The sequence below is a fragment of the Magnolia sinica genome, chromosome 18 (assembly GCF_029962835.1).
Source record: "Magnolia sinica isolate HGM2019 chromosome 18, MsV1, whole genome shotgun sequence".
NCBI lineage: Eukaryota > Viridiplantae > Streptophyta > Magnoliopsida > Magnoliales > Magnoliaceae > Magnolia > Magnolia sinica.
The window spans coordinates 12,102,888-12,122,124 of NC_080590.1; the positions used below are offsets into that span (position 1 = coordinate 12,102,888).

At 37.5% G+C, this 19,237-nt stretch overlaps 1 protein-coding gene across 1 annotated transcript in view; it reads left to right on the top strand.

Moving 5' to 3' along the window:
* The window catches only part of LOC131233906 (phosphatidate cytidylyltransferase 4, chloroplastic-like), a 40,344-nt gene extending 28,285 nt beyond the window's left edge, over positions 1-12,059 (top strand). Inside the window, exons 6-7 of the mRNA XM_058230751.1 lie at positions 385-500; positions 11,647-12,059. Coding sequence (XP_058086734.1) covers positions 385-500; positions 11,647-11,738 — 208 coding nt within the window. The 3' untranslated portion in view covers positions 11,739-12,059. The remainder of the gene's footprint in view (positions 1-384; positions 501-11,646) is intronic.
* Positions 12,060-19,237: the final 7,178 nt, after the last annotated feature.

Here is a 19,237-nt window from a genome sequence, read left to right on the forward strand (position 1 = left end):
AATGTGCATTCTTTGAGGACAGGTTTACGATGACATATTTGCATGTAAGATGTTTGTTGGCCAAGTATTTGAAGATATGTTCAGAAATATTTCATGGTTGAAAATCATTGAAGTATCAGCTAATCTATCCACTTGGTACTTGATAGCTGTACCTGATAATTTAGTCAGACATAAATTTTTTTTTTCCTCTCATTCTTTATTTATTTAACTTTGATGAAGCAGTTTGGTGGATTACTCATTTCGTTTTTTTTTTAATTTTTAATTTTTTTTAAATGTAATGTAGATTGATGGTATATCTTCTGTTGTGTTAACTGTAATGCCCCATGTTGTTTTAATTATTTAACTTTATATTCATATCCTTTCACTTTATTGCTTGACTGTCAGCGCGTCAGCTTTTGGAGTCCTCAATTTTGTGGGATCTCTTTTTGGGGACCTTATTGAGTCTATGATCAAACGTGATGCTGGTGTCAAGGATTCTGGATCCCTCATTCCTGGACATGGTAAACATTCTTCAACTCCTGCTTTTGGGTGCTTTTGGTTGTACCAAATATCTTGAAATTTCATGATTAATCAGTCTAATTTGGTGCAATCATTCGTACTATTGATTATGTGGAAATATATGGAGCTGGTACATCAAACTTTGTGGATTTAACAGCATCTGCAACTTGGTTATCTTCAAATGTAGTGAAGCGTTTTCTTCAACCAACAATGATTGATGGAAAATAGCTTTATTGACGTGCTGTACTAATCATGTAAAGTTGAATACGAGGGAATCTTAAATAGTGAAGCAATGGAAGTTGAATACATAGAAAACCTAAATAGTGAATGTCATTATATACTGTAACTTGGTTACCATATACTATCATGGAAAAGAAACAGTAAAAAGGACCAAAGGCCCCCATTTTTAATTTTTTATTTTATTTTATTTTTTTGAAAAGTAATGCTTTAAATTAAAGGAAGCAAAAACATACATCAAGCTAGAAAGGAATTTCCGACCCAAATTGATGAATGATTAACCCTTCTTTGGCTAAGGAATCCTCCATGTCATTTGTCTCTCTACCTATATGGGTAAGTGAAATGTTTAGCTTTGAGGAAATATGGTGGATCTTATCAAAGAAGAAAAACAGCTTCGATGGTTTATCACGACTCTTCTGGGCCCAAGAAATAACATTCATGGAATCCCTCTGTGGTGGTTTATGGACCGAACAATTTTGAAGCAAATGGTCTGAACCCTCTTCTCAAGGCCACAGCCTCAAGTCTAGCAGCATCACATTCATCCCTGGACCCAAGAACGAAACAACCATTGAACCATTTTCATTTCTAACTAGTCCCCCAATCCCAATTGGTCCTGGATTACCAAGAGAGGAGCTGTCAAATTAAGCTCCCGCCATTTGGAGTGAGGGCAGTTCAAGATAGGGTCTGATTTTGACTCTGGGAAGTTCATCAGTTACCATCGAGGACTAAAGAAAGTCCAAGGTAGTCATTCCATAAATTCCAGATGCACAAGAGCCCCCTTTTATTTTATTTTATTGTTGTTTTTGTTCAGAAACAACAAATGAAAACAATATTATTAATTAACCCCAAAGTAACACGTTCCATGAAGGAACAAGCTCCATCAAGGCAATGGATATGAGTTTCATATACACAAATAAACTTTATGGACCCCTTCACCAAAGAGTCGGCCATACAATTCAATTCATGATTAATATAGTCAAATAAACACCCCCGAATAGATTCACCAAGCTTTTAATGGAAAACCCCTGGCATATCAAACAAATTCGAGAAGCATCGCAAAATTTTATGAACCACGTTGCAGGCTTAGAGTGTGTAAATAAATGGTGCCTCGCTTCCTTGTCCTTGAAAAGAAAGCAAATACTTTGAAGGTTGTGGTTTTGGGGTTTCAGGTGATTGATAGGAGAAACAAAATGAAGAAGAACTGTAATGTTGCAACAACGTTCAATTGTACATCCTTTCTCCAGTTCTCAAGTTTTGCCTCTAGCCAAGGACTCATAGCCCATATATTTTCTCTTACGTGCTTCCCTCAAATCTTTTTCATCATTCTCTTTGCACCAAATTGGCTTTTCCTATCACGCCCTGGAATTCGAGTACAAAGTGTGCACCTTCAGACTTGAGTTTTGAGTCGTAACTCGTACATTGTGTACTTAACTCATTCTATTATACAATTATTCAGGGGCAAAAGTAATATTCATTTTTACATTCCAACTAGGTCCATTCACAATCATTCACACAAAATGATTTAAGCACCGACATCCATCCATTGTTAACATCTATAAACATTCAATTAGTATAAATTAGACATCATTCATCAATTAATACTAGGGCTGAAAGTTGGGCGGGTTCAACCCAATCGACCTGACATTGGTTTTTTTTTTTTTTTTACACACGCACCTGCCACACACCCACACACGCCATAGTGGGATTTCACCACCTATGGGTTTCGAACCCAAGACCTAGTGTTGAAACTCCTCAGAGTCTACCACTCGGGCAAGGACTGGAACCCAACCCGACATTGGGTTAGGCTCGGGCAGGATGCATAAGGTTCAATCTCGGGCTTGGGTTATACAAACACCAACCTAATGAAACTTGGGTCAGGCTCGGGTTGAGGTCTTGTGTTGCTCAACCCAACCCGAACCCGATCGATATATAAGTTACTTATAAATTATAATTGAGTGTTGATCGTCTGTGTTGAAGGCACAATTCCATGGCATTTTCGATGACTAAAGCTAACAAGATACGCCAAAATTCTCTCCCAAATAGATTGCATGTTACACAATGCAACTTTTAAAGGAGTAGTTGTCTTATATTTTAGCTTGTTTGTTTACAAAAAATGAAATTCTATATGATAAATAACTACATATGTAATTAATCAAATCATAGGTATAAAAAATAATTCATGGTTTGAAAATATAATAGACTAATATAATATCGAAAATATTAGTATGTATAAACTTGACCAACCCGACCGAGCCCACTTGGGTTAGGCTTGGGTTGAGAACTCCTAACCCGAGGTTGGGTTGGATTGGGGTTAGGGTTGAGGTATAGGAACCTTGGGTTGGGTTATGGTTGAGCAGCAACCCGATCCAACCTGCCTGACTTTCAGCCCTAATCAATGCAACTTACCAATGGGTACTTGCTACTGACTTAGAACAATTCAATTAAATAAAACCAATCAAATGCTTAAAATCCTACAATTAATACCATCATTCATTATATATAAATCAAATCATCCTAACAAATAAAATTCTAATTAAACAATTAGAAATGGTCCAAATGCGGCCAGTTCCTCTTCTAATAGGTATGGTCATGTCTCACGTTTGTCGTGCACCAGTTCAGTCACAACTTCTTGTTCCTGCACCAACTCATCAGCTAATTGCTCTTCTGTATAATTTTTCCATCAAACCTAGCATGGTTCATTTTTATTGAAATTAAGATAATAATAGGAACGTAGTATGCAAATGATGAATGAAAGCATCGGATGAGATGATCGTCCATTCAACCCGTATCCTCTCGTTAGGTAGGCTTCCACCTTTCGGTAGGCTTGGGCATAGCCCGCATCTGGTAATGCTCTACCGGGATCGACATTTCTTCCAGGGAGGGCCCCCCTAGGATCGACAATGCAATATGTTTATATGATTGATGATGTATGAATGCATCATTTTCATAACTGTCATAGTTACTTGTCTTAATTAGAACATTCATGTGTGAATTTAACATACAATTATCATAATTCATGCAATTTGGCACATATTAGCATGTGATTTATCGTAGCATACATTCATAATGGTTAAATGAGCAACATCGTAACAAAACACTCCATTCAGTACGTTAATCAATCAAACCATCACAAACAACTTATTTTAATTCCAATGAATATGATACGCGATGGGATTACTCACCTAAGTCTACTTGTGAAGAATCCACAAGATGATGAGATTGATTTGAATTTAGAAATCCTATCAATTATATTCACAACATTGTTATTCATCTAGTTATATGACACGATGGGGCCCACCTTTGATTAACATCCTAGGTGACCAAACATTAAACGACAAAAGAATTGAAATTTCCATATATAATATGTTCATTAAATTCAATTATCAAAATTTAGATTTTTTTAAAAGATTCTGAAATTGAAGGGCAAATGATTGATTGGGGTGGCCCACCGGATAATTGGATCATCCTGATTCTTGAGTTCTTGGCATATTTTGCCTCTATACATTGGATGAATGGTGTGGATCTAACTATACATACACCGATAGCCCATCTTGACCTTCTACACCAAGTAATACCAACACTTTCGTAAAAATCTGAGCTTTCCTTATTAAACACTTCCAGATCTGACTAGTGTGGTGTTCACAACTCCAAGTGTAGGGTTGCGATGCAGTAATAATCTCGGTGAGACCGAGGTCGAATCCACGGGGACTAATCTCATGTGTATTTTGAAAGCAACTAGAAGAAGTACTAGAAAAAGATGTGAATCGAAATCTGAATTAATTGAGAGAGTAATTATGAGTAAAGTGATTAAAACTAACAAATTCAAAGGTGGTAACTAGGGTTTCAAAGGATCCACTTGTAGAGATCAGGGAGATCTATGCTTGATTCAAGGATACAACTAGAATCAGAGTCTTATCTTATCCAATTGGAAGATATCTCTGTAAAATCGAATCTGAACTTTCTTTGACCTAATTCTCAATGGATGAGAGGTGTGAGAACTGGAAGTGATTCCATCAGAAAACCATGCCCAGGAGACAAGGCAAACAATAAGATTTACCAATGCCACAACCAACCTAAGAGAATTGTGAAAGTTAGGGAGGATTCCATCATCCAACCATGCCCAATGGACGATGGTGAACAACAGGATTTCCTAATTTCACAATCTCAATACATGAAAAGAAGATACTCAAAGCTATTGCATATATACTGTAATTTGAGTCATAATAAACCATTAAAAACTGAAAGTATTTCTTGAATATCAAACTAGAATCAAAGAGAGTTCAATATAAACATGAATCAAAGCAATTGAAACATCCCATCACGCTACAAGCTTCACCTCTTAGCCCTAGCTAAGAGGTGTAGCCAACTACAAACATGATTGAACTAAAATTTCTTAAGAAAAGCATAAAAACAACTAAGGAAAAGGAAGAAAAACTCTTGGCGACGGCTTCTCCATGCTTTTGCTCAACTCCTTAAACCCTAGAAGATGTCTAAGAATATCCTAGGGAGTCCTATTTATATTTGTGGAACTCCAACTTTCACACCTAGTTGGAAAACTCTAGAAATCGCCTCAAATTTACGCAGTTTCCCAAAATAGACTTCCCTCTACGCAATTTCACAGAATGACCCAGAGTTTTAGAATATGCTTCTTCAGGACAATTTCAGGATTCCTTTTATTCACTTCAAATATTTGATTCTCTTCATTCCTCACTTGGTTTTCTTGGATCTTTGGCATGTGAATTCTTCAATCTTGGTATCCTAAGATCCATCCCTTGCCTTGGTGATTCTTGAGCATCAAATCTATGCTTTTAGCACCCTTTTCAATTCAAGCTCTTAAATTCACCTTGCAACACAAACATGAGTAAAATAAAACATTAAGCATTATTATGTTCATAAAACCAAGATATAAATGGGGGATAATATGCAATATTTGACCTTCAACATGTGGCCCCATCCGATGGTCAGATTGATGTGGAAGTTAGGGCTCTTGTATATTTTGGCCTTAGGAATCGTATGATCCGTATAGATCTAATATGATTTGACCAGATGCACACCAATCAATCTCTACGACAAGAATCTTTGCATGAAATTTTAAACTTCCATCAACTTTACATCGTATCTACCCATAAATCAATGCAATGAACGTGTGGCTGATCCACACCATTCATTGCTTAGATTGAGTTAAATTGCATTAAATGCATAAAATTTGAAAGAATGACAATAAACTTATCAGATCTAAGCTCTCCAAAATTCTCTCTTCCTTTCTTAGTTGCCACAGGGTGCCTTTTTGTTAATATCTGAGTTGGAGTAGAACTCCTCTTATGATATCCTCCTTAAAAGAAGGCTCATTTGAGAGATTGAGAGATACAGGGAGAGTTAGAGATATAAAAAGGGAGAAGGATTGGGGATAAAGATAAGATAAGAGATAAGATAGAGATACGATATGAGATAGAGATGAGATATAAAATCTCTCTCTCAAATTTTTTTTTTTTTTTTTTTCACGAGCGTTACATTTCCTCTCACTGTGTTCTTGCGTTGTGGAGCAAATCCTTGACGAACGTGAACCTTCGGGAAAAAGATTCAAGTGCCTTCCTCCATTGTTGTCTTTAATTTACATCCATTAAGACAAACCTCCATATCAAATGACTATGCCCAACCAATGACATCATGGTCTGACAGAACATGTCATTTGTTGTCTGCATTTAATGTGTTGATTGCCAAGTACCATACCGTGCCACCTACCATAGCCGGTGTGCAATGCGAATGCACAAGCTCAGCATGCATCACTTGACAATGTATGACTTTGCTAGGGGGGATATTTAACTTAGTTGAAGGATCCTTCCATATACCAAATGCTCGCGCTTCAGAACCGCAGATTTGTGCTTCCAATTTGGATTCTTGTAGGAACCATTAATCTCCCTCTACATGCTTGCAATCCTTTGTTTTATTCTTTTTTATTTATTTTTTTCCTTTCCTGCATGGGGTATGTTTGCTATCCATCTCCTAGATACATGTGGGAGGCTCCATTTTGTCTCCAAAACATAATCATTCATAACCTTTATTTTAAGAATATATGGAGTGCAACTTTAGTAACAGTAAGAGTGAAAACCTGAAATTTGTTAAGATTGCTGATCAAGAAGCTTCCCAAAATGACCACTTTTGATAGCTTGAGTCAATAATTCATGAATGGAGAGATTGAGAAAGATGTTGCCCATAAAATTCAAGCTGGGTGGAAGATATGGGGATGTGCCTTTGGAGATTTATGTGATTGTTATGTACCACTCAAACTAAAAGGGGAATCTTATAGGATAGCTATAAGACCAGCCATGCTTTATGGGATAGAATGTTGGGTGGTTAAGGAACAACATGTTCATAAGATAAGTGATGGATAACTGGCAAGACAAGGAAGGATAGAATTAGAAATGATTGCATTCAAGGGAACTAAATTGTAGCATGAATACACCCAGATCCATAGCTCGACTGGCAGACTGAGTGGAGATATCTCGTTTCAACACTTGAGGTCTTGGTATCGATCCCTAGTGGGGGTGGCTAACATGGAGTGTGTGTACTGACATGAGTGTGTACTAACAAGCTAACTCAAAAAAGTTGTAGCACGAATAGGTAATAAGATAAGGGAAAGTAGACTCAGATGGTTTGGTCACGTGCAATGGAGACCAAGAACCGCACTGGTTAGGAGTGAGTTGGTACAAATTGAAGGCTCTATGAGGGCAATGGAAAGGGCCAAAGTGATGTAGATGGAGGTGGTAAGAAAAGACTTGATTACCGATGGTCTAACTAGAGATGTGGCCCTTGATAGTGTGGAATGGCAGAATAGGATTCCGACCCCAATTAATTGGGTTAAAAGGCTTAGATGATGATGATTAACCTTTATTTTAAGAATCTTAAGATCAATCAAGTTTACGATGATATTTCGGAAGTCTAACTTTAATTGAGGTCAGCTACGTGAGTCTTGTACAACCATTCCACTCTATCAAGGGCCATACATGATGAAAGCATAGCATAAGTTTGACGCTGTCTGCCAACCTAACTCGACCATTCTTTATATGGGCAGAGGGGATTGGAAATGGGAGCGCAAGCCCGCGATAGGCGCATGTAATAGACTATCATATAGATTGATTATAGTCGAGCGCTATCTACTAGTCTATTACATGCGTTGATTGCAGTCATCAAGCATATCTTTTAATAATTAGATAGGCAAGTTTTCATTTTACTATATGTGAATGTCTGTCTCATCATCATCATAATCATCTTTTTCTAAGCAAAGTTTTTAGTATCAACGATATTGGTTGATATATCCCACGATATATCTTGTATCCCATCTTTATGATACAAGATGCATAGGTAGTGTCTAAAATTTTTTCGTATCGCAGTATATATCACAATATATCGCATGGTATTGCAGATATCACGAAATATCGCGATCAATCCTTTACAAAAAATAATCTGCATCAACGATATTTGTCAATATTGACATATATCGCATGAACACGTGAGAGGTTAGGGTTTAAGGGTAGATAAATTGAAAAAAAACCCATTTGAACCCCTTCGATCAATTGTCAATTGGCCCCTCTTAGAGTATTTAAGAGTGTTTGATGAAATTACTGTCACATACCCTCTAATTTTGGAATTTGGGGAAGATGGGTTGATTGTGAAAATTTTGAAAATTTCCCAAATTTTCTCATATTAGAGAGGATGAGTACCAGCGTTATGTTAGAGAGTATCTTCACTAGTATCATTCTACCATGACCTAGGTATAGTATTGTTAGTTTGTGGAGCAACAATTCTATGCCTAACCTTATCGAGATTGAGATGATGATTTTGAGCCACTGTTCAACTCTATGTGGGTCTGAGCCATAACCACACACATTATTCACAGACATATTTATAGTTTTCTTCTTCTTTTGCTTTTGAATGTATCGCTTGTGTTTTCATACATGTGTTCTTACATTTATAAATTATATGAATTGATTTTGAATATACTTGCATTAGTTTAATCAATATAAAGGAAACCTATTATGTGCACTTGCTTTTTGTGATGTTTTGATTTCTAAGTGTGCATTGATTTCTTTCTTTCTTCTTTTTTTTTTCATTTTTTTTTTATTAAAAAAAAAATCCTTGAAGTTTCCTTGAAAAATTCGACCAATTTCCCAACATTTCCCCATGTTTCCCAACAACAACGATACATTACGCGATACAAATGATATATCCCATGCAATAAACCGATATATATATATATATATATATATATATATATCAAGGTGTTCCGTATCCGTTATGATATACCCGTAAAGGCCGATACGTATAGGTAACGGCCATGACCGTTACGTGATACAAGGGTGAAACGGGGCAGTTGGTTTTTTGAGACTGTATCAGCCGTTAAGGTGGCTATAAAGGCCGTTACGAGGCATAACGACCGTTACTCTCAGAATGGTCGAAAAACGGTCACCTTTTTCTTTTTTTTTTCTTTTTTAATAATTTAAATTCATTTGTCTCCTCTCTCTCTTTTTTTTTTTTTTCACTTTTCTCATTCCAAAAACTCTCCTAGATCATTTTATAACAAATTTTGACAATCTTACCATAGCTTTTAAGATTAAAACCGTAGATTGAAATGATTTGAGCAAATATAAGCTCTGAGGCCATTTTTTTCAAAAAAAAATTGAAAAAATAGTATTTGTGTATTATTTATTTATTTATTTCTAGTTCTAATGCTTGATTGTGATGTGTAAACATTAGAGACATAATCATATTAAAAAATTCACTAGACAGCCCGATACAACACTCTCACCAAAGAGTGGACTGTTACACTACCATAAACATGTTCAAAACAAAAAAAAAATGAATACATATTTGAAATATTTACATTATTCTTGATTTTCTAGATATTTTTTTCAGAATTTATCGTGCAAAAGAAAATTTTCAACCGTTACAGGGGTCGTAATGGTCATTACACCCCTGTATCGGCCGTTATGGCCGATACCCGTATCAGTAATGGTGGTGACCGTTACACATACATATATATATATATATATATATATATATATATATATATATATATATATATATATATATATATATATATATATATATATATATATATATATTGTATCTTAAGGGTGCAATGCATTACGCGATAACGATATGGAAAACACTGCCTCTAAGTGTTATCCCAACTAATCGGTGTTGGCAACATGAATCTTGTTCCACAATTCTTCTATGAAGGACCATACCCGCAGTTAATCCATAGGTCATCAAGTGTTTTCTTACTACCTCCACTAGTGCCCTTTTGGGCCTTCCCCTTGCCCTTTTAGAGCCTTCAACTTGAACCAACTTGCTCCTAACTAGTGCAGTTCTTGGTCTACATTGCATATGGGCAACTCATCCAAGCCTACTTCCCTCATTAATACCTATTAGTGTTACTCCTAAGTTCCATAAAATGCATTCATTTCTAATTCTATCCTTGTCTTGCCACTCATCCATTTCAATGTCCTCATTTCAGCTACGCTCATCCTATGAACACATTGTTCCTTGACCCAACATTTTGTTTCATAAAGCATGGCTGGTCTTATACTATCCTACGAAATCTCCTCCTCTGTTTGATTGGTATGTGGCAATGGCATAAAAACTCTAGAGGCACATCTCCACTTCATCCAGCTAGATCAATGGTATGGGCAGCATCCTTCTCAAGCTCTCCGCTCTCATGAATTATCGACCCAAGAAATTGAATGTAGTCATTTGTGGGTTCTTGGTTAGCAATCTTAACTAATTCCTCGTTTCCACTCCGATTATTACTAAAATTGCATCCCATATACTCTGTTTTAGTTCGACTGATTTTTAAATCTTTAGATTCTGCAACACCCCTCCATAGTTTCAACTTTGCATTAATCCCTCGTCTTTTCAATATACACTGTAGGACCTCTTCGTCAAAATGCCTCTTGTTAACTTGACCATAGCCAATTGAAAAAGATACGGGCTCAATGCCGACCCCTGGTATGAGCTTACATTAATTGGAAACTCACTTGTCTCTCCAGTACACTCATGTGCGCATGCACATAAACACACATTGTGTAGCCGTGCTATCCCTTTCCTCATGTGCCCAATCTTGACATGGATATTCACAGCTGACTGTCCCTCGCTAGCCTCAGCCTGAGGGAATGATGAATTTGATTAATTATAAATAACTTTGCTAATCCTACACGTGTATTAGGCAGCCTATCTACATGCTAATCCCAAGCTATCAGTTGGGTCCCAATGTGTAGATTGACTTGCACAATGCTGGTCCATTGATCCAGTGGGCTGCACTTTATGAAATAGATGGATGGCTAAGTAAACTTTTCCAAGCCATCCCTTTGTTTCTAAGATTGCACCCACGATGAATGGACCTGGCTGATGGACAGCTTGGTCTCTCAAATGTGCCATGTTGGCACATTTCTTGGTGTGTACATGGGCTGCCTTAAACATGGTGGAAACCTCACATGTATTTGCCTTGCCATGGTCTTTCTGTTATATTCTCACTTGTACCTGGTCTTTTTAAGATGTGCGTGTACCTATACAGATTGTACAGGTAAGATTCAATAGTGCCGAAGGAATTTCTATGGTGACCTGTCCTTGGTTCCTATCTAAAATTACACAAACACACTTGTGTTGTGGTCTAATATGATATTTGGTGAAGTTCTCTTTCAAATACATTATTGGCTGGTTATGATGCCTTCCATCTCAAATTTGCTCTGTGGTGATTGATTTAACAGGTTAAGATGGGAAAGTGAAACATCTGAGTATTAGTAAAAGTAAAATAAAACATTCCTTACGAAATCATATAATTTCATCCTTTTACCTTTGCACTTCTTCTTATTGTTTGTGTTGTTGATGAAGACATGGACACCTTCAATGCAGGTGGATTACTTGATAGAGTAGACAGCTATGTGTTCACGGGCGCACTTGCATACGCTTATGTCAAAACCATGCTACCACTTTTCGGAGTTTGAATTATAAAGTTGGGCAGAGGCCAATGGAAAATACAAAGTGAACTTTCTGCTTTTCCCTTTTCTGGTATCAGAGGTGAAGGACGGCTCCACAAACACCTACACAAGAAAGATTGCATAAATTTTCAATGAATTGGAGTACACCCTTTTCCCCTTTTTTGTTTTTTTGTTTTTAAATTCATTTAAAGACTTCTGATTGTATATTTACTTGTAAGCTATATGAAATCTAAGTAGTATAATTGAAATCTGTATCTAGTGTGGTTCTTACACCATCTGAGTTCTATGTCAGTGCCAGATATATGAAAATGGGCTCCTCGGCTGCAATATTTATTCATTTATTTATTTTAAAACACACCCACATCTCACCCACTCACACACCATGGGCACTCCATACCTGGGCTGAGGGTTTTTCCAGGCCCTGCCCTACGGTTAAGCGTGCACCAGACGTATGTCCAGCTTAAGCCTTCCATGGCTGGAATCCCTCTTGGTGGGTCCCACAATCACGGGAGGCTGGGATCGGACCACTGGGAAAAAAGGATAATCTAATGGTGTTGTATCCCTTTTTTATTCCTCAAGATCTCGTCATCCAGTCCCGCTTCTTGTATATGTCATGTCTCATGTGTACCACCATTCATGGTGGGTTGTAGGTTTTGTGCCAATAATGTTTAGAAATTAATTCTTCGGGCTGGGCTCGAGATCTAAAAGCATATGGTCTTTCTAACAGTGGACTAAGGTTGTGTGGGCCAAAGCCCGATTAATACCCATACTGTTATGATAGTGTACACCAGAATTACATCATATTGATCATTTTCAGTTCAATTTGTTTTGATATTAAGGGCGTGTTCGGTTGTACCAAATATCATGAAATTTCATTATTAATTGGGTCCGTATCCTTGCCTCCATGGTAGACTCCTGGAATTTCAACATGAGGTCTGGGGTTTGAGTATTCATAGGTGGTGAAATCCCACTATGGCATGAGTGCAGGGCTGTGAGTTAAAAAAAAAAACACACACACACACCTTAAGAAAGGGAATTATTTTTGTCCCCTACAGGTGAACTATGTTAAAAGTCAATGTATGTGATCATATCTGTGGACCATCCAATATATAATTGAACTCTTGGACTGCACGAGTGTCTGGGCCACTGCGGACATCAGAAAAGCTCAAATGTAATATGCGGCAATGCTCTCGCTTGCATGTCATAATAACATTCAACTCCTTAATTATTATAATAATAAAAGATTTAACTCTATTTTGCAAGTTTCATAATAATATGCATGATTGAATGGACGGTTTGGATGTTGTGATTGGAGTGTACAAATGTCCCAATGGACCATTCCATGCCATTTCAAGGTGTGCACATATTCTTCATCAACCCACGACATGCCTAATTTAGAAAGAAAAGATCCCCATTCTCTTCCCTTTGATTATTGTATCCCTGGCAATTTGTGAATGATTGAAGTAAAGATTTATCATCTTTCTTTTCAGTAGATAATATATTCCATGCTTTCACTGCTTAACCTGGTTTTTTAATACCTTTATCTAGTTTTTCTTTTATGATCCCAAAAATTCTCATCTAAATGCATACCTTTCCTTGTTCCTTTAGGACCCTTTATTCACCATTACAAAAGAACTCCATCATTAGCTATCCTAACTTCATTGCTGATCAAACAATTCAATTTCAAAGTGTTGAAAGATACTATACTTTTAATCTAATCAAACTTTTTTTGCAAGGTAATCAGAGAATAATTATCGTTAAGGACACTGAAAATCTTAGATATTATAACAATCATAACAAGTACTAATATCGATTAAAGATGATTTTGATAAAAATACGGAAAATGGGTGTTGGATAAAACTGGGAGAAAACTGCGAAAACACGTAAAAGTAGTGGAATTAATATTATTGGAGTTCAATGAGAGAAGAAAATGAAAAACCATGAAAGAGACCGTATGTAAATGTTGGGTTGACCTTTGAAAGATAGTGTAGAGATGATGGGAGAGAAATGAAAGATTAGAAAGGGCAGGTAGTCCTCAGTTACTGAAGTGAATCATAGTCTGCCAGCTGTGACAAATGGGTCAGTGTAAGACCCAATCAAGGGGGTAAGGCCCACCATGAATGGGAAAATAGATGTTGGGTTTTGTTTTGTTTTGTAAAGATGATCCTAACCATTTGGAAGATGGATGCGGTCGACCGTTCAGTGATTTTATTCATTAATAGATCCAATGGTTAGGATTGTTTGTGGCAGCTCATAATTTGCCCATGGCTGAGTTATGGCGGTGTACCGCTTGAACAGTTCTGATCATCCATACACATAGCCCAAGTAGCAGATTGAGCCTGGAGGGTGTATAGAACCAGGACAGAAGGAAGAAACGTTATTTTGGGAGGTGCCCACTACTGCCCATGTCGTCCCATGCAAGTGCCTGTGGAGCCAAAACTCCACTCAGTTGTAGTAGTCCAAACAAGAAAAGGAAACTAAGCTACATGAGCCCAAGAGAGAGAGAGAGAGAGAGAGAGAGAGACTGAAAAAGATGGACGTAGGACCACAGCAGAGAAAGAGTCTTGAGGTGGAAGAGAAGATGGTGTGGGGCCCACCTTGAGGCTTTTGACGCGCATGAGTGCATACTTTTGGGTTTTGGTATCCGAATAGAAAATGTGTGGGAAGGAAGGGATGCGTTGTTCCTACGCCCATTTAGAAATTTTTTTAAAAAAAGAAGAAGTAAAACAAAAGGAGGGATATCATATGGTGGTGAAGCATCTAGAAAAGAGGCAGCAAAAGGTTTGTGTGATGACAAGCCTAACTTTTCTTGCACACGCACACCTCTCTACATCTGTCCTCACCCCATTCTTTCTTCTTCTTTTTTTTTTTCACTTTAGGACCCATATGGGACAGTGCCATCTCTCTACAGTACACGTGGAAGGGTGATTCATCAATCAGATCCGCCCACCTAGTAGGTACTATCATGGGTGGCTCATGTTTCAAATCTCATACCTATTAGATAATCCTATCCATTGATTTGCTTCATTTTCACGCACTAATTGGGGGCCTTCTTGCGTGGAAGGCCACTAATCGTACTGCTAGGATGATCCATTCCATATGCACTTCGAACCCATTTCCATTTGCAGCATGATCGATTAGATGGACGGTCGTGATTGATGATCCTGACACGTGTACACTGGATGGTTGGCTCTACCATATTCTGGTTCTATTAAGATCTACGTATCATCTACCTCTGGTTTGCTTAATTTTTCAATGGTCATGGTCACACAAGAACTAAGCCTAAAAACCATCTGTACCACTCAATCCATATGCCCATCAATCCAGATGGACCACATTATGGATTAATTATCTATTGGATGGGACACGTATAAAATTGCATAGATCGTAATCCATGTGTATTTCTCTTTTGTGGACCATCCAACCTTAGTCTATTAACTGAATGGTTATGAGCATCTGATTGTTGTAAATGTGGGGTCATAAAACTCATCCGTTGAATCAATCCTCCATGACATGTGGTTTATGGTATAGAAGATTCTTGAATTTACATATTTCCTCATTTTCTTTATTATTATTCTTTCTAGTGGGTATTTTTGCGAAGGAAATTGAACCCACGTGCATGTGAATCTAGACCATCAAAATGGCTATCCTAACCGTCTGAGTATGGTCCACTGAATGGATGATGAAATGAAAGATAACTACAGTACAAAATCAGCAGCAAAAATCAGATTGTTAAGATTATCCGATCAATATGGTTTTTGAGACTCTACTTTATCTACAATGGGGTTCACAATCCTGATGGTTAGGATCAGATGACGCGTGGCCAAAGTGACAAGACACCTTGTAGTGTACCATATATAGGGGTAACCTTCTTTTTTTTAAAAAATAAAAAATAAAATTCTAATTTCATATAAAATAAAATAAAAAAATGTCAATATAGCATGTGGGTTTGGAGCTTGATTTGAGTGGGGAAAGATAGGCATGGAAAGTGGAGAGGGTGGTGAGTGGGCCACCAACATGCCCCACCGTTGGATGAGGCCAAAAGCTGCTTCATGTCTCATGAGCGCATCTAAGAATCCCTCACTCCTAGGAGGCTTCACCATGACAAAAGCACCTCTTCCCATTCCTTAAATGAAAAGTTGTTTATCATTATACTTTCTATGGACACCGTCTTTGGGACCTGAAAAGCTTGCATACACCTTTAAGATTCTCACTCTCTTTATGCTTATATGAATTAGGCCTCTTCCACCGTACACGTGGCATTTCTACAGACCGATCCTGATCGTCCAAATGATGTGGCCTGATGTAGATGGCTCAGGGTGAAAAAATCTCACCGATCCCATGATTCTAATCATGGGATCGGTGACCTTTAAATTCATGGTTAAAATGAAAGTTATCAGGTGGGACATAATCAGATTTTGAGATCATCTGATCAGCATAATTTTCAAGTTGGACTCTGTCCTTATGGGTGCTGACAAATCCGGACGGTCCGAAGTTGGTTTACACGTGCGACGTGTGTACCATCGATGAATGCAGGTTGACTGATGGCACCTAGACCCGTATTTATACAGCATAAGTGTACACCAAAAGCAATCTCCCACCATCCACTGACTGTTAATGTGAATCCCAACAATCATTTCAAAATGGGATTTGATATTACAGTTTTGGAGTCACCTGGACGGTGGCGATTGATTGTTGTGCACTGGCCACACTCAAGTGGGCCCCACATATCCATATGATCAGGAATCTTCTTTCCTTCTTTATTGAGGTGACTAAAGCCAAAAGACATGGCAGGCTCTCAAGAAAGGTAATGACATTGGGGTGTGTATGAGGGTGATAAGGAGAACCCTCTTTTCCATTCAATCTCTGCCATTGATTTTCCTTTTCAGATGGGTGGTTGGTAAGTTGAGTTGGAGTTGACAGAAGACAAGCAATGTCGGTTTGAGAGATCTCAACCCACAAACACTAGCTGCCCCTTTCAACTCCACACACCTCTTTCTACTACTACTATTATTATTATTTTTCACTCTTGGAGTACATGATTTTTTCCAAGTATGATAACGACCGTTCATTGCCTTTCTAAGGCCCATCTGGATAAGAGAATTCTCTTTGTTCCTTGGCCTTATATGTGGCCATTTCTCATCACCTCCTCAAATGCTTATTGTCACAATACACTAGAGATAGATGAGAACTGATCTGGTACAGCTGTACGTACACCAACTTCTCCTCCAACCACATCTTTTCTCCCAACATCCCACCTACGTACGATATCGATCCTGCGTGATGGGTAGGCCCACCACCACTAACACAAAAATCAGGACGGTCCACTTATCAAGCGAGCCGCACTATCAACGACCGACATTCTGACTCAAGATACACAACCATGGCCCACTTAATAAGCGGGCCGGCGTGTTTTTTCACACCGGGTGATCATAACAACGGACCTTTCGGTCCACAAGGTACGGGTGTCCTACAAGCGTCGCATGTTGGTGGAAAAACCTGATTGGACGACATGGTGGACAGCCTACTCATGGACTGAAAATGTCAAAGGATGACAAAAAATGTATGATTTTTTGTTGTTTGGGTGATGATTGCCTTTAGTGATTGAGACCCACAAGAGATTGTGGCCCAAACATACTTGGAATAGTTTTTAAACGGTTATTGTATTTTCTATAGTTGAATCTGTAAATGATGAAAGGACTGCAATGAAATCTATATAAGCGTCCGTTGACTGCTTCTATATGAAAGTTAGTAAGACTAAAAATGTAAGTGGATTCCTGCCCACTACTAGTTGATGTATGCGTGTGGTAATGGAACATGTGAGTCATGTTTGGATGGAGTTCATTTGAGAGAATTTCACAAGTTGCAAATTGCAATTTAGCGTTTGGCTGGGAATCTTATAGGACGTTGATTCCACACGTGTGTAGAGTCGTACATATTCGCACATAGGTACATGTGCGGATACATGACACGTGTGTTTTTAAAAAAAAAAAACTTTTCATGAGTTGAAAATGATAGTCTTTTGGGTAAAGGAATCAGACAATTTTGCCCTACAGGTTGGCTGCAATGAGGATAGAAAGTCGATTTCATCTTTTTCCTGACCATTCATTTGTTTTGATAAGTTGTGGCCCACTTGAAGTGTGACGTGGTCAACTTTTAGGGCAGGCGGTGCAGCTTACTTGATGGAAAGCTTAAATCCCACGCACATGTCACGTCGGAGCACGTTTGTCCGCGTGCGGGGAGGAAGAGCTCCCACGAGCGTGTGGAATTAGCAAGTCTTAAGTTGTGTGGTGAATGAGGGAGAGGTATTGTAACCATTAGATTTGGGTAATGTATGATGGGCCTCACCATGGATGAGAGACACAGAAGGCTGAAAAAAAAAACCCTCTGATATTGGCATACGCCTTCGATCATTCAACGGTTGACCTTTGAATATGGACTGCAACTGCTGTTTTATGGACCTTTGGATGAAAGTTTAGGAGAATTTTGGAAGATTTTTGAGGCATCCACTGTCACAGTTGTTGAGGTCATCAGATCAACAGCTTGGATCACCGAACATGAGATGTATCTACTTTCATAATTTGGGATTTTTTTTTTCTTCGGTTGAATGGGACCTTAGCTGTATCTTCTTTCCCAACTGATTCTTCGCTGGTAATGTATCGAAAGTTTGAGTTGCTCATGTGGGGACTCTCTGTGTATATCACTCGCAGTGACCCTTGTAATATTTTGGATCCTCTGACCAATATTTTAAATATTAATGATAAGGGTCAATATATCACACGGTATATCTTGTATATATCCCACGTATATGATACAATACGCATATGTATTGTCAATATATTTCTCATATTGGATTCGATGAGCATTTTTTATTTTTGATTATTTTTTGTTAAAATTATATTAAATTAGTGTCAAATGGTTATAAATTAATTAATTTTTCATATTTTACATGAAAAATCATGGAGTTGTAGTTTTGATTTTGATATCCATTGGTTCTTCACGCTTTCCATTTTTTTTTTTTCGAAAACTTTCTTCAACTATTGTTAATTAAGATATTTTGAAGTATTTAATAAAACGATCATTACACACACTTTAATTTAAAATTTGAGTGTAGGTGGTCCGATTTGGTGAAAATTCAATTTTTTTTCAATTTTTCCATTTTACTTGTAATGTTGCACTCCAAATATGAAATTAAGCATGTATAAGGGGTAATCTACTAATTTGTTAAGTTCTTGTTAATTTTTTTAAAATAAAATAATTTTTAATTAAAAAATATTCTTTTAAAATTTTCTTTCAACCCACTGTCAATTCTAACTAATTTCAAAGTATTTAAGAGTGTTTGATGAAATTATCATCACATACCCTCTAAATGTTATGCATTCAATTTGAATATAATTACATTAGTTCAATTAGATAGCGCATAACTTATGACCCCTACACAATGAAAATATATTTTGAACACTTCTTTTTCGAGATGTTATGATTTAAAATAGTGTATTAATATT